The sequence below is a fragment of the Topomyia yanbarensis genome, chromosome 3 (genome assembly GCF_030247195.1).
Source record: "Topomyia yanbarensis strain Yona2022 chromosome 3, ASM3024719v1, whole genome shotgun sequence".
NCBI classification, from domain to species: domain Eukaryota; kingdom Metazoa; phylum Arthropoda; class Insecta; order Diptera; family Culicidae; genus Topomyia; species Topomyia yanbarensis.
In genome coordinates this window covers 355,329,858-355,350,556 of record NC_080672.1, presented here as the reverse complement: position 1 = coordinate 355,350,556, position 20,699 = coordinate 355,329,858, and the positions used below count along the sequence as shown (strand labels likewise).

At 44.6% G+C, this 20,699-nt stretch overlaps 1 protein-coding gene across 1 annotated transcript; it reads right to left on the bottom strand.

Annotated features, from left to right (window-relative positions):
- Nucleotides 1–12,197: 12,197 nt before the first annotated feature.
- LOC131688196 (uncharacterized) lies at nucleotides 12,198–15,121 on the bottom strand. The gene is made up of 2 exons (XM_058972367.1): nucleotides 15,115–15,121; nucleotides 12,198–14,743 (listed from the first exon to the last, which is right to left on the bottom strand). The coding sequence occupies exons 1-2, from the start codon at nucleotides 15,119–15,121 to the stop codon at nucleotides 12,198–12,200; spliced, it is 2,553 nt and encodes an 850-aa protein (XP_058828350.1).
- Between the last annotated feature and the right edge of the window lie 5,578 nt (nucleotides 15,122–20,699).

The window sequence follows — 20,699 nt, the reverse complement described above, 5'->3', positions numbered from 1 at the left end:
GGGCTCCTTAGCGTAAGTTGAGCCATTGGAGAGACCACTGGCGTGGTCCACTTGTCTTTTCGAAAGTGATTTTCGACACACTATTGTACACACTGTACGATTCGAGTAGTGTCTGACAGAACATTTGACAATGCCAACAAGAGCCAGCATCTTATCATATATCTGGGCACTTTATATCTGCTCATCTTTTCTCAATTCCCTTGTAGAATCGATTGGTACAATACAGGCGCACCTAGTGGTCTATTTTGGAATATTATGAAAGCGATTTGTTTTGAATATAGACGAATTTCACTGGCGTAGGTTTGCATATAAAACAAGTTGTGCTAGATGGATGAATAGAAGAACAAATTGATCCTACTCATCCAAACATTCTACGTGATCAATTGGGGATATAAGAAAAAAGTTGAATACTGCCGTTTCTACAGTGGAATATATTCTCATAATCGCAGGAGTTTGGCAGGAACGATTCACAAAAAACTTCATACTGGGAATTTACATAGATCGGCAACTGAAAGGTGTTGACTTCGATCAAAGGCAACCAAACACTCTCGGATCAGGATGCCGCCCTAAAACACGGTACCAGCCGTAGAACCATACTCAAGATCTGTCTGGAGTCTACCCAAATGAACATAGTACACAATGTTCGCTCTGGCTCTGTGCTCATATTTATAGAACCCACATTTTGTGTACGAAGTCGAACTCGCTATTTCGTACCTAAACACGTTCACCTAATTCACCTGCACAACCGAACCCCATGTACGTACACGATGTGCACACACACAGATTCGTGACACCAGTTTTCTGTTTCTCTCTCTCATCATCACTAGCGTTGACTCTTTTTGCCTTGTGCGAATCGTTCTCGTGTACGCACCGGGTGTACGTACACGGATGTTTGAACTAGAGTTTGCACATTGTTCGCTTGAGTTCGATGTTCGAGACGAACCTGTGCACGAAGCATGTTTGAGGTTGAACGCGTGCACGAATTTTTGTACATAGGTACAAACTTGACGATGTGTATGGTAAGTCTGTCTATCTGACTTTCATTCCGTTCCTTGCAAGCAAACAGACAGGTCGATAATGAAGAGCCTAGTGGCCAGAACACACACCCCAGTTGTACAACTGGGTTCTGTCGAAGTATAAATAACACCTTCCCATGGACAACAACACCAATGTCGTGATGAATTTCAGGAAGGTTTCTTCGCAATAGTTTTATCCGGCCACAGCACGGAGTATGCTTCCCAGCAAATTCAAGTTTGTGTTCGCCGATAAATTTGTCCAGCAGCCAGCAAGGATATTTCAGCTGAGGACTCAAAGCCAAGATTTTTATCACCCAAAATGATGAATGTGAAATTCGATAGGTGCTACGGTGGTAGCACGACATCAAGATGGGTTTCGTCGTCGAAGAAAGAAAATTAGAACACCAGCTCAGGATACTGCACAGATGTTGGCAAAAAGGACTGCCAAAGGTCTAATTTACGGCAGAATGATGAAGACTAAGTCCAGAAGTTTATCCAAACGAAGTAATTTTTATGAAAGTGCAATATTTTATACCTCCAGCCCAAGGTTTCCTCTGAGTCGATTTGTAGTCCTACTTGGAGTGTCTGCACCAAGTTTGAGCCGGATTGGGTAGTCTTGCTAGGGTATGGTGGGGTTTGGATTGGGTCTGCCAAACCTCTAAAAAAGCCATAACTCCGAAAGCAGCACCGACGAAGCAAGGTAGGGCCGCTTCTGCTAAGATCCTAAGATTCCAATAACCTAAGATCTTAGCAATAAAACCATTCTAGCCCAACCAGAGCACCAACCGACACATCAGGATCGAGGCCAGTAGCATCCTGATTATGGCATATTGGCCATAGCGGTTTTCAACGGATAGGACGCGGAGGACGAATTGGACGGTGACTTTGGGCTGACAGGCTTTCTGTTGTACTACTTGAGTAAGGAAGAGAGTGGGCTACCCATGTAACCAATAAGTATTATAACGTAGCCTAATATCTGCTTTAGATCCACATATAGGTCAGTCTTGAAGAGCCGTGAAGCCCTAAATACTTATATAATGCTGGTATTATGCCAGAATAGGCGAAATGTAGTGCTATTACTATGCAGAGATTGACAGCTCGTTTTTGCAGCACTAATGCTATTATATAGCACCAGCGTACAAATGTCAAATATGAAAGCCTAATATTGGCACTACTCATGCTATTAGAAAGCTTCAGTTGGCTGTCATTGGATTTAAAACCATTTCTTATGTTTCCTTTCGAAATGATGAGCAAAAAGGATGAATTTTAAAATAAAATGTTCTGTTTAAAACCGTAATTGACTCTTTTCTAATGCATTGTAATGAATATCCTTAATGGGTTTTCGTTCCCACATGATTTGAATGTTTTACGAAAAGTACTTTTAGTAAGTCTCGAACTGAGGTACCTTGCATCGTCCTTCACGGTAAGTGCGCTGCGTTTGCTACCTGAACAATATTGCAATCTGTATCGATTTTGTTGGCTATTTTCGGCAAATTTGAGACTAAGAGAAACGAAATCAATGAAATTGAAAGACGGATAGGTATTCTAGAGCGAATTAGTTATAAACTTAGAACGGAAAACTAGAACTAGGCAGGCTCATATGGGCATGATCGAAAGGAAATGTGAAGAATTCTTTGCCTTATGCAGAGTAGGAGTTGGGCGTTGCACCCAAGTCTACCGCATGGTCTATGGTAGAACATAACTCATCATCATGTTTTACCGCCGGCGTCGGCGGTAAAACATGATGATGAGTTATGTTCTACCATAGACCATGCGGTAGACTTGGGTGCAACGCCCAACTCCTACTCTGCATAAGGCAAAGAATTCTTCACATTTCCTTTCGATCATGCCCATATGAGCCTGCCTAGTTCTAGTTTTCCGTTCTAAGTTTATAACTAATTCGCTCTAGAATACCTATCCGTCTTTCAATTTCATTGCTTTCGTTTCTCTTAGTCTCAAATTTGCCGAAAATAGCCAACAAAATCGATACAGTAGAACCTTGCGGCAATTAAAACATAGTAACAATATTGCAATCTGTTCGATTGAAATGAAATATGCCGAATGTAATCTTCAAGAAGAGTTGCATAACCAATAAACTCACAGCATTACAATAGCATTATATCGGCTCTCTATTTGCTCTATAATGGCACTAAATGCACATCTAAAGCTTACATGCTTTAAAGATCCTTGAAGCATGTACGCGTTATATCAGCTTTATATACGCATATAGAGCAAGCGATAATGGTATATTTCGGCTGTGAATTTGTGCATCATTGATGCTAATATAGAGCTTTATTGCATTGTTAATGCTGTAATGGAGTTTCAATGCAACATTAGTGCAAATATATAGCCAATATAGTGCACTGGCTTAATGCTTATGGTTACTTGGGTAACAGCACGGCTACCTCCGTCCCAACAAAACTTTGGCAGGTCTTCGGGTACGTTCAAAACTTCAAAATTCCCGATTTTACACCGATCCAGCTCTGAACACTACTCCCCATGAAGGTGTCAACCCTAGCATGCTCACTGCTCGAATACATCATCATGGGATAACGAGAGGCGACTATGTACAGCGAGTATAGATAACGACCCGGAGCTAGGACCCAACAAAATGCAGACATCCAATACAACAAATTAGGAGGACGCGATTGCGTTTGCAAGGAGCGGTAAGCTGCAGACATCACCGGTTACGCCACTGGTAGCCACAGGGAGTACCAGCAGCAGCTTGTTACAGTGTGAGCAATGAGGAAAGGAAAGTGAGATGGGGTTACCGAATCAAGTGTTCGGTAGCGACACCACCCAGAATAGCTCACAGCTTGGGAAGTCGTACTTGAAGGAGGTGTGGAAAACGGCCGACGAGCTCTATGAGTTCGTGAAAGACAAGCACAATGTACACAATGAGGTGAAGCAGCTACTGACAAGTATCAAATCGGCCGTAATAGCTGCTGAACGCGAGCAGAAGGTGCCCTTGATGAGAGCTGAATCAGCCGAAAAAGCTCTGATGGAAGCGGCAAAACATGCGACGGCCGAAACTGAGGTGACACCGACGAGTCACCACAATACTCGCTTGTTGAAAAGAGTAAGGCATACGCCCGGGGAGCAAGAGGACCCGAAAAAACAGAAGAGCGAGCTGGAGCGTTCCACCGACCAGAGAAACGTTGGGAAAAATCATGGTTGGCGCATCTTGGGAAGCCAGAAGGCGAAGCGGAGGGAACGGAAACAAAAGGAAGAAACGAAGGAGCAAGAGAAGAAAGAGAAACGGAAACCTTCTCGGGATAGATACAAGGGCAATGCACTGATCATCGAAGCGAACGAAACGACGTCCTACGCCGCTCTTCTCAAGAAAGTGAGAGAGGACCCAGAGCTGAATGAGCTGGGAGAGAACGACGTTAAAACGAGACGCACTCAGAAAGGCGTGATGATCTTCAAGCTGAAGAACGATCATTCCGTCAAGAGCTCGACCTACCGCAGGTTCTACGCTAAGTTCTTGGGCAGCGAAGCGAGCGTGAGAGCTCTGTCGCAGCAAGCCGTAGTCGAATGCAAGACTAGATGAGAAAACAATCGTAGAAGAACTGAAGGGTGCACTGATAGAACGGTGCAAACTGGACGTACCGGTGACTATCCGGATTTGGAAATCGTATGTAGGCACTCAAACGGCAGCCAGCGGTCATTGCCAACAAAATGGCTGAGACCGACAAGATAAGAGTCGGATGGTCGGTGTGCTCGTTGAGAGTCGCTCCGTGAGTTACCACTCAGATAGAGCGATGCTTCAGGTGCTTTCATGCTTTCAGAAGACGCGTTCAGAGAGTACGATCTGAGGCCGTTGGAGAAGAGTGAACGGTAACATTCCGAGCGGCCATGGCCGCTTTTAAACGCGAGATAGTGCTAAGTAAGTCCACCTGCTACAAGGAGAAATAGACGCTAACCCCTGGGGCAATGCTTACCGTATCGTTATGGCCAGGTTCAACGGTCCAATTACGCCAGTCGAAATGTGCGCTGGCAAACTGTTAAGTATCGTGGAGGGTCTTGTCCCGAAGCACGACCCAACAGCCGCCTATGCCGTACGTTGATGCAGATTGTAGAAATGCTGGTGACAATCGAGTTTCCAACGACGAGCTCCTTATTGTGGCAAAAGGGCTGACAACGAAGAATGCTCCCTGACCGGATGGTATCCCCAACGTGGCACTGAAGACTGCGATCCTGGCGTTTCCGGACATGTTCAGGATAGTCCTACAGAAATGCCTGGACGAAGGCTACTTCCCGGATAGATGGAAGATCCAGAAGCTGGTGTTGCTGCCAAAACCAGAGAAACCACCAGGAGATCCAGCATCGTATCGGCCAATATGCCGGCTGGATACTCTTGGTAAGCTCCAGGAAAGGGTCATCCTTAACAGGCTGACGACCTATGCTGAAAGTGTGAATGGACTATCGGGTTCCGGAAAGGGATATCGACGGTGAACGCCATCCACACAGTCATCGTGAGCGCGGAGAAATCATTGAAGCAAAAGAGAAGAGATAATCGCTACTGCGCCTTGGTAACAATGGACGTGAAGAACGTGTTCAACAGTGCTATATGGGGGACCATCGCTGTAGCGCTGCACAGAATACAGCTACCGGACTATCTGTGCAAGGTTCTAAAAAGAACCGAGTACTGGTCTACGAAACAAACACGGGGCAGAGGTCGATTAGGGTCACTACGGGAGTACCTCAAGGCTCCATACTCGGCCCAGCGCTCTGGAATATAATGTACAACGGAGTGTTAACCCTGAAACTGCCCAGGGAAGTTGAGATCGTCGGCTTTGCATATGATGTTCTCCTGACGATAACCGGCGAGACTCTTGTGGAGGTGGATATGTTGACGGCAGAGACAATAGGTTTCGTGGAAGCCTGAATGGCTGACGTCAAGTTGCAGCTGGCTCATCGAGCTAGTACTGATCAGCAACTGTAAAAACATCCAGCGTGTCGAAATCAGCGTCGGGGGACAATCCATCCCATCGATGCGTGCGCTGAAACACCTGGGTGTGCTAGTCGACGATCGGTTAAATTACAACGGCAATGTCGACTATGTATGTGAGAAGGCTGCGAAGACAACTAACGCATTGGCAAGAATCATGCCGAATCACGGAGGAGCAAGGGACAGCACGAGACGTCTCCTGCCGGGTGTTTCATCCTCAATACTGAGGTATGGTTTACTGGTTTGGGTTGCTGCGCTGAACTTAAAGCGGAACTGGACGAAGTTGACAAGCACGTTTCGCCAAAAGGCTGTTCGTGTCGCGAGTGCGTACAGAACGATATCGTCAGCGGTGGTATGCGTAATTGCTGGGATGATTCCCATATGCATCACTCTGGCTGAGGATGCGCCATTGGCTAGAACGCCGCCGCTTACCTTACCGTTCAGGCAAGAGACTTGTTGTCTCTTGCTGTATGCAGAAGCCGCCTCCACTCCACTCGCTCCATTGATGCTTGTCTCCAGCCTCGCAGTCTTAGAAGGGTCCGCAGGTCTCTATCTGGTCGATCCACCGTGCTCGTTGTGTACCCCGTCTTCTTGTTTCGTAGGGTCGCCCTCAAGAACCATCTTCACCGGGTCGTCATTCGACATTCTTACGACGTGTCCAGCCCACCGCAAACGTCCTATTTTTGCGGCATGCGCGATGGGTGGTTCTTCTAGCAGCTGATGCAACTGATAGTTCATTCGCCTGCGCCACGTTCCGTCTTCCATCTGCACGCCACCATAGATGGTACGCAACATCTTTCGTTCGAGAACTCCACGAGCGAGTCCAGGTCTCGTGACCGCAGAGGACCACCGGTCTAATCAGCGTCTTGTAAATAATCAACTTCGAATTTTGTTCGACCGGAGCGTCCTCCGGAGTCCAAAGTAGGGACGATTTCCCGTCTCTGAATTTCTCTGCTGGTATCATTGTCGGCTATTACCAGTGAGGCCAAATACACGAATTCGTCGACCATCTCGATTTCGTCACCGTCAATCCGAATTCTGGATTGGAGGTCCACATTGTCGTCTCTAGAACCTCTTCCTCTCATGTATTTTGTCTTCGAAACGTTGATGTCAAGATCAATCCTGCTGCCTTCAGCTTTCAGCCTGATGTACGTTTCCGACATCGCCTCAAAGTTCCGTGCAATGTCGTCGGCGAAGCCAAGTTGCTGGACGGACTTCCTGAATATCGTGCAACTAGTGTCTATCACCGCTCTCCTTATTACACCTTCTAACGCAACGTTGAACAGCAGGCACACGATAGACCATCACCTTGCCGTAAACCCCTTCGAGATTAAAAAAACACTCGAGAGTGTCCCTGATACTCGAACAACACACATCACCCGATCCATCGTCGCATTGACTAATCGTGTTAGTCATACGCCGATTTGAAATCGATGAATAAATGATGTGTGGGCACGTTGTATTCGCGCCACTTCTGTAGAACCTGCCGAATCGCGAATATTTGGTCCGTGGTGGCGTGGAAACCCATGAATCCCGCTTGGTAGTGACCCACGAACTCCCTTGCAAAGGGTGACTATCGACGGCAAAGAATTTGGGAGAGGACCTTGTAAGCTGCGCTAAGTAATGTGATCGCGCGGCAGTTGCAGCAATCCAACTTGTCACCCTTTTTGTAGATTGGGCAAACGACACCCTCCATCCACTCCTCCGGAAGAGCCTCCTCCTCCCAAATTTTGGCGATTGCCCAGTGCAGCGCTCTAGCCAGTGTTTCACTAACGTATGTTAATAACTCGCTGGGTAATTGATCTACATCGGCAGCTTTTTCAGCCGACCTATCTCCTCATTGACTTCTTGGAGATTAGGGGCCGGCAGCCTATCGTCTTCTGCGCGTGCTCCAAGATCCGTTGCCATACCGCCTTCGTGCTCTGCTGCTTCACCGTTGAGGTGCTCGTCATAGTACTGCTTCCACCTCTCAATCACCTCACACTCGTTCGTAAGAAGGTTGCCGTCTAAGTCCCTGCACATTTCGGCTTGCGGAACGTAGCCTTTGCGCGAATTATTCAGCTTCTCGTAGAACTTACGTGTATCGTTTACGCGGTACAGTTGTTCCAAATCAGGTCTCGGGAGAAATTCTGCCGCCGGACAACTCTCCGATGGTGTACCCCGCCGGGGACCAGTTGAGTAGTACGCAACGTAGCACCGGGTTGGGGTCATCGGGAAACAGTGAACCGGACGGTAGGCTTCACCGGAATCGCCGGAGCGACCTCGACACCCTACTGGGTAGCTCGTGAGTAGGCTAGATCCACCGCAGGGGATTGGACCGAGTAGACCGCGTCGAATAGCTAGCAGTGGGTCGTTGGGGTGCCAGTGAACCAGAAGCTACGCTCCACTTGGAATCGCTGGATGGACCTCAGCACCTACTAGCTGACCCGTTGAGTGGGCTAGGTCCACCGCCGTGGATTAGACCGAGTAGACGAAGCGGGGAGCTAAATGGCTCACAGAAACTAACGTAGGTATCTGGAGTCGCTTATCGCCGGGGTATTCCCGGTAAGGTAGAATCGCTGCCGTGGTCTACCCGACAGAATCGCGGCGAAAATTGGCTCATGAAACAAACACCAGTAGCAAGAATAATCCCGTTGCCGGGTAACTCTTAATCGGAGTAAGATAGTATCCGAGTTGATCTCAATAAAACTGAGAGCTAAATGACTCAAAAAAGCGATTAACGGTGTCGGAGGAAATTCCTCCGGCGGGGAACTATCTGTCGGAGTAGAGTAAGTTCACCATTGGGGACTATCCAAGTAGACCGTGATGGGGCTGGGAGCTAAATGACTCACGGAAACATGAGCTAAATGGCTCAAGGAATCAGCACCTAAACGGCTCACGAAGACGATAGCTAAACGGCGACGTAATAGAGTGAGACAGGAAGCAAGAGAAGATTCGAGAGTTAAATCAAAGCTCATAGATCGAGTCATTCCATGAACCAAGTGAGGCTCCGAGATAGAGCAGAAGAAAGAGGTGCGACGAAAGCACAACGAACTCCCCGGCGAAGTAATACCTTGATGTAGTTCCGTGGGGAAAAAGGACGTAAAAAAGTAAAGAGTGTTTTAGTGGTTAGGTACGAACGTGAGTCGTAACTCGTGAAACCCACTCAGTGGCAATTTCAAAAATAGCTAAAAATGGCCATTTGTGAGACTTTTTGACAATTGCGCTAAGTACAGCCGTACATACTAGCCTATAAAATTATGCAAATTACGTAGACAAACCGTATTTTTTCAGATCATGTTTTCTTTTGACTTCCGAAAGCGGTCCAAATAGCCATGTTACCTACATTGTCATTTTCAGCCGATTTTCGATTTTTAAATAGTTCTAGAAAGAATTGTTTTTTTTTTTTTTTTAATTACGAATTCTCATGCATTGACTTTCGAAATAACCGCTGTGGTCAAAGCTGATCATAGTAATAATGCAACAAAAGCCCCTTAAGAGTCATGAAAGACAATTCCTAATTTGGTAAAAACTGAATAAGTCCGCCATTTTTTACCGATTTTATGATCGAAATTTCGTTGAACTCAGAAATAAATATTCTTTCGAATTATCATGAGAACTGGGACGTGTGTTTGGAAAAATCTGGAACTATTTGTATATTTGTCATGGGAAAATCCTAAAGAAATCGTTAACCGTCAGAAAGTGCAATAGCACTTTTAATTTTCTTTTCAGAAAACTATTAGGTTCTTTACTGAAACAGTTAACCTAACTTTTCTTGACAGTTCGACTGTACTGTTTATATGGACTTAGAAAAATGTGTGGACGACTTGATTCGCTAGAAGCAAACCGTATAAAGAAGTCCATGTAAACAGTACAAGCGAACTGTCAAAAAGGAACACTCAGTTCATTTGTGATGTCACCGTAAAGTATTCAATACTGTTCAGAATTCAGATTCACTTCCGTACTTTAGGCAAAACAAGCTGTGTTACATAGCGTTACTTACTGCCAAACTGTTTTGTTGCAAATTCGGGATTCTTTTACCTACGCACGGCTGAACCACCAAATTATTACTCACCCCGTGTTTAGTAAACAAACCAGTACACAGCAATGAAGTTCATTTACCTGAGAGCAATCCCGGTCGTTACGTGTGACAATGGTGGAAATAATTCATCACACCAGCACTATCTGACTAGCCGAAGCCGATGCATCGATGTATTCACTACGAAATTAAAATAAAAGATTAATCAATATTGAGTTGAAAACGGTCAGCATGTCACTGGGTGCAATGAAATTAACTGTTCCCAAGACGACCCCCAAGGGTAAATAGCGGTACCGCCTACGCTGCCGATAAATACGTGATTTGTTCAAAACTGTTCAGTGATTGTAGTTGCGGAACCACCGGGCAGGGCACGCGTTCCTTTCATCTGCGTAGCAAGGTTATGCGATCAAACAGAACGCCCTTATTAGTTACCTGCGCGAAACCATGAGAGGACGGTGCGGAATTGTGGCCGCACTAGTGTTGGCCACGGTCATCGTCTTCGGCATCTACTCCCGAGTGCAAACACACGTCGAAGATTCCAAACTGGAGCGTAGTTTTTCGGTGGAAAATCGTTCTCGAAATGCTAATTGCACAACGAGCTGCGCGGACTGCGGATGTGGGGGAGCCTTTTCGGAGGTACAGAATAAGTGCATCTGCACGTGCAACATTACTGCCGGTAAGTTTAGTGAGCAAGCTAGGCGGGAAGGTCTGATTTAGGCTGTGAACCATTTGGCGATTTTTTTAACCTTTAGTTAAAATTTGACAGCTCGAAAGTTATTTTTGCTTGAATGGAAAAATTTAACCGAGAGAGCGAACCATTTCAAAAGTTGACATGTGGATAATTATTTAGAATTGACAGCTGCGATTACCACAAGTTGGTAGAGGTGTGAACATTTGTCGATATTTTAAAATTAGTTTTTTTCTTATTACATTAAGTATGACAGTCATAGCCTCAAAAAGTAAACATTCACATTATGAAATAACCCAAACAAATCTTAACATAACACGTTATCGTTTCCATCTTTATCCCTTAATTTTATATTGAGAAATATTGACAACCTCGAATAGGTACAGAAAATGTTTCCACTTTTTTATTCTGCATCATGGGCAAAATTTTAACCATCGAGCTGTCAAATTTAACTATCGCTCTGCTAATTTTAACCATGCTCCAGAGTAGGGTTATTTTAAAAATAACTTTCGAAGTGTCAGATTTTAACTAAAAGTTAAAAATTTCAACAAATGGTTCACAGCCTTAAAATGCAAACTTGGCTATGAAAGAAAAAAGCGAAAAGTAAAGACGAAAATGCGTATTTAGAACCTTTACCTAAAAAGGAACCATAGTGAAGCGGCCCAAGAGGAACGTTCTATAAATGATTTCGAGATGTTTACCTAGATATGAGAGGTATAGTGAAGGGATAGGTTTCAAATATACGAAATTACACAGAAAAACAAAGATCCACTTGGTAGAAAAGCACAACATTTTAAGTTGATGACCGCGGTATTGGGTCGAAGCAGCGCTTTTTCGTTAACTTCACTCATGACAACAAAAATAAAGACAATGGTTGCTTTGTTCTTGAAACAATACACACTAAATCTAGAGCTGCTGATTGTCGTTCACTTTGCGGCATGAAGCTCTGGATTAGTCAAAAGCAAACTTCTTTCAGTCTTATGATTTGTGAAAAAACTCAATGCTATTACTATCTTTCTCCACAACTTGAGGCTCTGTGTCAATCTCTGTGTCAGCTTATTTCAAAGCTAAATTTTTACATACTATGAGAGCATTGTACGGATATAATTCTGCAAAGAGATGGTTGATTTCACTCATTGTACCGCCTACTGATTTGAAAATACGGAACTAAGAACTAACATTTTAGTTGTTGACTTCCACTGAATTCCAATCGCTCATTCTGTATTGTTACTTTACGTTCCGTTCACATCTCAGTCAAGCGGAAATTGAAGCAGAAAGGACCTTTTGAGCTTTAGATTCCAATTCAATGAAAACTTTCGTTAGGTACCGAAAATTCTGCCCATCGCTAGAAAACTAACTTGATTAAGTGAATTCTAATTATCTGTATCCTTCAGGCCTCGACTGTTTGCAGCGAACAACGAATAATACCAACAGCTTGAGCTACGCTCTTGAAACAGAGAGCTCCACTCAAACAACAACTCCTCAAGTGCACATCCGTGTACGTCGACAAAATTCACTCTGTCAGGCGATACGAGCCTGGCGTGCCTCACGTCGTGCTTCGAGAGCAACGGCAAGGGCCAATCGCAGAGCTAGCCGTCGTGCGCGTCGATCAACAACCACAACAGCTGCTACCACGACAACTGCGGCGACCACATCGACCACAACAGTCGCAACCACGACTACTGCTGAGACAACAACGACTGCAGCAGACACAACAACGACAACAGCAGAAACGACATCAACCACTGCTGGGACAACTTCGACTACAGGTGGTTCGACTTCCACTACAGGAGCGACAACGACTACTGCCGAGACAACATCGACAACAGGCGAAACAACGACAACTGCAGGGGAAACGACATCGACTACTGCTGGGACAACGTCGACAACAGCAGGTACAACAACGACTACAGGAGAAACGACATCAACCACTGCTGGGACAACGTCGACTACAGGTGGTTCGACTTCCACTACAGGAGCGACAACGACTACTGCCGAGACAACATCGACAACAGGCGACACAACGACAACTGCAGGGGAAACGACATCGACCACTGCTGCTACAACGTCGACAACAGCAGGCACAACAACGACTACAGGAGAAACGACATCAACTACTGCCGGAACAACGTCGACAACAGCGGAAACGACATCAACTACTGCCGGAACAACGTCGACTACTGCAGACACAACGACGACCACAGCGGGAACAACCTCAACTACTGCTGAAACAACGTCCACTACAGCGGAAACGACATCAACAACCGCCGAAACCACGTCGACTACATCGGAAACAACTTCAACTACTGCCGAAACAACGTCGACTACACCGGAAACGACTTCAACTACTGCCGAAACAACGTCGACTACTGCAGGTACAACGTCGACTACAGCGGAAACGACATCAACTACTGCCGAAACAACGTCAACTACAGCAGAAACAACTTCAACGACTGCCGAAACCACGTCGACTACATCGGAAACAACTTCAACTACTGCCGAAACAACGTCGACTACACCGGAAACGACTTCAACTACTGCAGGAACCACGTCGACTACATCGGAAACAACTTCAACTACTGCCGAAACCACGTCGACTACATCGGAAACGACTTCAACTACTGCCGAAACAACGTCGACTACTGCAGGTACAACGTCGACTACAGCGGAAACGACATCAACTACTGCCGAAACAACGTCAACTACAGCAGAAACAACTTCGACGACTGCCGAAACCACGTCGACTACATCGGAAACTACTTCAACTACTGCCGAAACAACGTCGACTACATCGGAAACGACTTCAACTACTGCCGAAACAACGTCGACTACAGCGGAAACTACATCTACTACTGCCGAGACAACGTCGACAACAGCAGAAACGACATCGACTACTGCCGAAACAACGTTGACTACTGCAGACACAACATCGACTACAGCAGAAACGACTTCAACGACTGCCGAAACAACGTCGACTACAGCAGAAACAACTTCAACGACTGCCGAAACAACGTCGACTACTGCAGAAACGACATCAACGACTGCCGAAACAACGTCGACGACAGCAGACACAACATCGACTACATCGGAAACGACTTCAACTACTGCCGAAACAACGTCGACTACAGCGGAAACTACATCTACTACTGCCGAGACAACGTCGACTACAGCGGAAACGACATCAACTACTGCCGAAACAACGTCAACTACAGCAGAAACAACTTCAACGACTGCCGATACAACGTCGACTACTGCAGAAACGACATCAACGACTGCCGAAACAACGTCGACGACAGCAGACACAACATCGACTACAGCAGAAACGACTTCAACGACTGCCGAAACAACGTCGACTACAGCCGAAGCGACCACAACTACTGCCGAAACAACGTCGACTACAGCAGACACAACATCAACTACAGCAGAAACGACTTCAACAACTGCCGAAACAACGTCGACTACGGCAGGCACAACGACCACTACAGCGGAAACGACCTCAACTACTGCTGAAACAACATCGACTACAGCTGATACAACGACGACTGCAGCGGAAACAACCTCAACTACGGCCGAAACAACGGTGACTACAGTAGACACGACATCAACGACTGCCGAAACAACGTCAACTACCGCAGACACAACATCTACTACAGCGGAAACGACACCGACTACAACCGATGCAACGTCAACTACAGCGGAAACAACATCAACGACTGCCGAAACAACGTCAACTACCGCAGACACAACATCTACTACAGCGGAAACGACACCGACTACAACCGATGCAACGTCAACTACAGCGGAAACGACATCAACTACTGCCGAAACAACGTCCACTACAGCAGACGCTACGTCGACTACAGCAGGCACAACGACGACGACAGCAGACACGACATCAACGACAGCCGAAACAACGTCAACTACTGCAGACACAACAACGACTACAGCGGAAACGACATCGACTACAACCGATGCAACGACGACTACAGCGGAAACGACATCGACTACAACCGATGCAACGACGACTACAGCGGAAACGACATCAACTACTGCCGAAACAACGTCGACTACAGCGGAAACGACATCAACTACTGCCGAAACAACGTCTACCACAGAAGGCTAGACTTCACCTAATGATAACCCGAAAACGACTGCAGTCGCAAGTCGAGCTATTGCTACAGATTCAACAGCAATCACTGCAGAAACGACATTAACCACTACTGAACCAACGTCGACAACAGCAAGTGCGACTTGCTCTGCCACCAACCTTACGAGGAATACAGCCGCAACAATAGCTACTGTCGAAAAAACGACAACTGCAGCAGGTACAACAACAAGCACTACCTCAGAAATGACCAGTACTACAAACGCTTCAACTACTATTTCCGATTTTACAGCGATGGACAACACAACCTAGACAACTGCGAACAAAACTCACATGGCATTGTGGTCTTCAGATTGTATAGTTTCTGCACCCACCAAAATTAAACTTCTCCATCAGTTTCGGCGACCGACCAATTTTAATTCAGTGCATTTATCTGTTATACTGTGATAATTCAGGGTATTTCATTCCATAACCCAGTACTGTAACCACTCACTGATCTACACAGAAAAGAACTATTAAACAATGTTGAACAATTCTTATCTTGGACATTTCAACAGCAAATACATTTCACATTTCCATTTTGTTTGTTTTGATTACGTGCGATTTAAATTGTTCTAAAGAATATATTCAAACAACATGACGCATTTGGCTATGTATCAATATCTTTTGGTAAAAGGTGCCGTTCTTGCTATGGTTAGGGAGTCTTCTTAATCCTGGAACCCTCGCGCACAGTTAGACTTTATACAAAACTTTGGGGGTTTTCCATTATCTTTTTGTTGCAGTGATATTTATCAATACCAAATCATTGTGTATTGTTCAGATAACATTTTTCTACTTCGACACACCTCAAGCACAGACTAACAGACATAACACTCAAAAACAAAGCTTCGCCCGCTTTAACGGTCATTTTAAATATATTTATAGCTGGGACTGTGGCCACATTTGAAATTATGGCGCCACTGACATATGAACAAGCATATGGGGGATAGACCACTAATGAAAAATTGTTCCCAAACCTGAGGGGTAACCCACCAGTTAGTGTTTGGGACTGTGAATAAAAGGTGGAGCTAGTGTTTTGGGAAAATTGTCGGATCGATGTTTTTTGAAGGAATTCCCTCATAGTGTTATGTATGTTAGTCTGTGCCTCAATTGCAACAATTTGCACTAATGGTGCATTGAAACTCCATTGCAGCATTTACAATGCATACAGACACAGCCGGAATCTAGCACTATTGCTCTGGGTACATATATAAAGCGGATATCATGCGAACATGCTAGTGCCATTATAGAGCAAATATAAAGCCGATGTAATGCTATTGTAAAACTGTGGATTTATTCCTTAATAAAGTCTTCTTAAAAATTATATTTGGCATATTTCATTGCACTCGAAGAGATGCAATTTAACCTAGGAAACAAAAGCAGCGCACGAAGACGAAGAAGTAAGGTACCTCTGTTCGAGACTTGCTAAAGGTAATTTTCATAAAACAATATTCATATTGTGTGCGAACGAAATTCCGTTAAGGAACTTCAGTACAATTTAGGGAGTCAAGTATGGTTCTCAACAGTATTTTAATATTTTCCTTTTTGTTCATCATGCCGAAAAGGAAACATAACATATCGTTGTATAACCAGCTTCCTAATAGCATCAGTAGTGCCAATATCAGGCATTCAATTCGAATATTTGTATATTAGTGCTATATAATAGTATTTAGTAAGACAAAAACCGGCTGTCAATCTCTGCGCAGTAATAGCAGAATATTTCACCTTTTCTGGCATCATATCAACATTATATCAGAAAAACTGCACTAGGGTGATGAGCCCATTTGCGTCATGTTTCTATTATCACCCTACCCATTTGAAGCCGTTGGTGTCTGCCATCCTTGTCCAACGCATTGAGTCAAATGGTAGCGCAACAATAGGGGCATTCGATTCGAGTTTTCATTGCGCTCAAACACGAGAATTTCACTATTTTCAGCGCGTTTGTGTTATTATATTGGTTCTTAACAACGAATCAAAGCTGTTGCTGTCAATTTTTACGCATTCCATTGATTTTAGACCGAGAAATTAACCAAATAGTGAGGCACCTTGCTTAGTATGGTGAAAAAAGGCCCTTTACCCTATATGTAGATATCAAGCAAACATTATAAAGCTTATTGGTAACTTGGGTCAGTTCAAATTATCTCGCGATCCCGATCATGAGAAACACTCTCTTCAGAAAACTTGTTCAGGAGATAAAGAGCTCGTCCGTTAAAGACGAAATTGTTTGAGATAAAATTCTGCCGCTAGGTAGCGCTAGTGAGCATGTTAGCTTACTGTATCTCAAGATCCAGATTTTTTAGAAAGTCTGTGTCTTAAACTTAGGAAATCAAAACCGTGGACAGAGAATATTTCAGAATACTACCATTAGACGGTGCTAATGGCCATGTCATTTTTGATCTGCTGTATCTCAATTTGCAGACATTTAGAGAGGTCAGTATTTTCGGCAAAGTTGCTCACAGCATCAAACCCTATGAGGTGGTATGTCGAATAGTACTGGATTCTTCCACTAATATTTTATATCGAGATGACATCAAATCTCGACATTTCAATAATCAAACTTATTGAAAAAAAATCCACAACTGTTTGATTTCGATGACACGGCAATTCGTCGGTGTTAGGTCAGACCGGGCTAAGTGGCAATGTAGTGATTTTGAGAAAAACTTGTTTAAAGTTTGAATCGCAGCATCCTGTACATTATAATTGGAAAATATAATTTTTGCCTTAATTCTTGTTATTATTTCATATTTCAAATTGGTAAAAGTGAATTGCAGCTGAAGAAATTCTTTATCCAGTGCTATCATTAACTTATTTTTTGGTGTTTTGCGACTTAGTCCGGTCCGACTTAACACCGACCAATTGCTGCACAGTATAAGCGGAAGCGAAAATTTGTAAACAACGAATTGAGAATTATGTTTATAGCCATTGGTACGGTCATGCAGCTCTAAACAATTCATAAAAAAAATTATACCCATTGATTGAAACTCCAGCCGGTGTGCCGTACCCTCCACCAAGACTTGAACATTAGTAAATTAAATGATATCAACAACGCTGCCGATAAATACGTGATTTGCTAGAAATATGTAGTGCAATGAACCTGGAACGAGCACACATGGCACGCTTATTAGTCTCTTACCCGCGATATGACGGGGGCGGTGGGTGCTCGTGGCCTAACTGATGTTGTTCACGGCCTTCGCACGTTCTCTTGGGAGTAAACTCAAACTAGAGTGAAATTAGTGTATCGGTTTTTGAAGGAGAATTTGTGCATCTGTACGTATAGTAAGACATGGCAGAAAAAAATGATACTCAAAGATCAAATGTAAAAGTAGGCTCCAATGTCTAATTTAACATCCTTTAGGTAATTTTTATCCCGAAAAACGCACAATAAATGATTTAAATTTTGAAGTAGCACTCTTCAGACGGTGCCGGTGGTTGAGTGGTATGCGTGACCGTCACTCACCCCAGTTGGTCCGAGTTCCAATCCCAGCCGAGATCGTTGAGATTTTTCTGAGTTGAAAAAATCTGTGGTTAAGCCTTCCTTCGGAAGGGAAGCAAAACCGTTGGACCTTCGGCCCATGAGTTTCTATTTATCAATTTCTAGTTTTAAAAACATGCTCTATGCCGTAAGTCATACATTTTTTTTTGTATTTTTTTTCTAATGTGAATAAATCTCGGGATTTAAACATGTCCTTGACTACCTAACACAGTGGCAGCGAAAAACTGAGCTGGGGCTGATACTGGTGTTGCTATGCGAGATGCGAGAAACCTGCTCACAGCAAAACAAACAGCTGTTATCAAGGTGAAACCCGAGCGGATCGGAGCCGACTACCTGCTTTTACTTTGACAGGTTCCAGCAGATTTCTCACATCTTGCATCCTGGGACGGGACTCGCGGATAGATGTTTTCTTTTTCTTTGATTTCTGATTCGTCTCGCCTCTCATTTTGCCCACAAAATTTTAAACTGTTTTTTTCGTATCCGCTAGTCCCGTCCCAGCCCAGCGCACATCCTAATGACAGTACCAGCCCCAGTTCAGCTAGTCGCCGCCACCATGTGAGGTGTCCAACATAGTCAGAATGCGAGAAGGTGGGGTTTTAGCGCAATTCATCATTCATATTGAAGTTTGCCATTTTTACATGCACATATTTCTATAATTCTTCAAGTAGTTGATGGCCAGGACACAGATATTGGAGCCTTTTTCAAACTATTCATACTGGTTTTTGGTGTTGGTGTTGGAAATACTACTAATATATTCCAGTCATTGTACTTCAACTAACGGGTGTTCAATAAAAAATGAGACTAATTTCAAAACCTTTCCGTAATTATAGTGAAGAGCGAAAATTGTCTTCTCTCCAAGAGAATTTCTGTCTGGGCTCCCTAGAAATCAGTGGCGCAGTAGCGGGGGGGGGGGTTGGGGACAAAACCCCCCCTCTCCGAAATATTTTGGAGAAATTTGAAAAAATTAAATATGTTAAACAAAAATATGCCTAATATTTTAAATAAAATTCTCAAAGTTTCATTTGCAAAAGTTATCTTGTGAAAATATTTCCTTGTAGTGAAAATTGGCTGCTGACTCGACACCTACCTGTCGGCACGTTGTGGAGGCTAGCTGAACCGCTGAGGACTATAACGAGTAGATCGCGGCGAAGCGAGGAGCTAGGAGCTTAATGGTTCACGAAACTGATATCGGTACCGACAGAAATTTCGCCACATTCTGTAGTCCTTGACTGACGGCGAACATGGACTGGAGAGTGTGAGAGAAGTATCCCCATAGAGGCCACCAGGCGATTCGCCACCGCATCGGCCAATGGAACCCTGCTGCAGCACGAAGAAGGACGGGCGGCAAGCTAAAGTGGAAGACGAAAGCCTTTAACGAAAACCTCTTTGTTGAGTTACTTCGGCGAACAACGGAATCAAGTACGTTGATACGGCTGACGGCTAACAAGAAGGATTGTGACGGCTTGTGACGTTACAATGTCACGAAAACTAGGGCCATGTAGTAGACGGCATGCAGCTTACTGGTTAAATGAGTAACTCAGTACGCTATACGCTGCTTGTCTTAGAGCCAGAAGGCGGGCTCAGAGCGCAAGATCGGAGAGTGAGAGAGGAGCGCAAGCGACTTATCTAGAAGGTAGGGACTCTTTAAAACAGGAGATCAAGCTTAGCAAGCCAATTGCCATAAGTAGCTGTACTGAGAAATAAACGCAAGTCCCTGGGGGACGCGTACTGAGTCGTCATAACGAAGACGAGGGTGCGTCGACACCAGCTGAAATATGCCCGGGTAAGCTAAAGATAATCGTTGAGGGTCTTTTCCCGAATCACGATTCAACTACCTGGTCACCGACACCGTACGGCGAAGAAGGAGGTAACACAGTCGAGTGTCAAGTGACTAACGACGAGCTCAAAGAGGCGTCGATGTGACTAAAATCAAAGAAAACCCCCGGTCCGGATGGAATAGCAACCGTGGCGCGGAAAGCTCGATCTCGGGAGAACTTCTCTCGCCAGGCATTTTCAGGATGCTACTGCTGAGGTCTTTAGACGATAGTAATCCCCGAAATGAGGAAGGTGCAGAAACTGATGTTGCTGCCAAAGTCAGGGAAGTCACCGGGCCATCCAGCCTCGAATAGACCAATGCCGCAGCGAGACAATGCGAGTCGCAGCGCGCGTTACTCAGGGCTTCATTCTCTGTCAAACACATTGGAATGGAATGTAAGATGCACTGATAATATAAATTCGTGAATATAATAAATCATGCAATGCACGAATTCATTCGTCGTTTTCTGCAACGAAGTATTTTCGTGTATTGTAAATAGTAAGTTTCGTTCATTTCATGAACAAGAATGGCCGTATGGTGAACGAAAGCTTTCGTAAATTTTACACATTT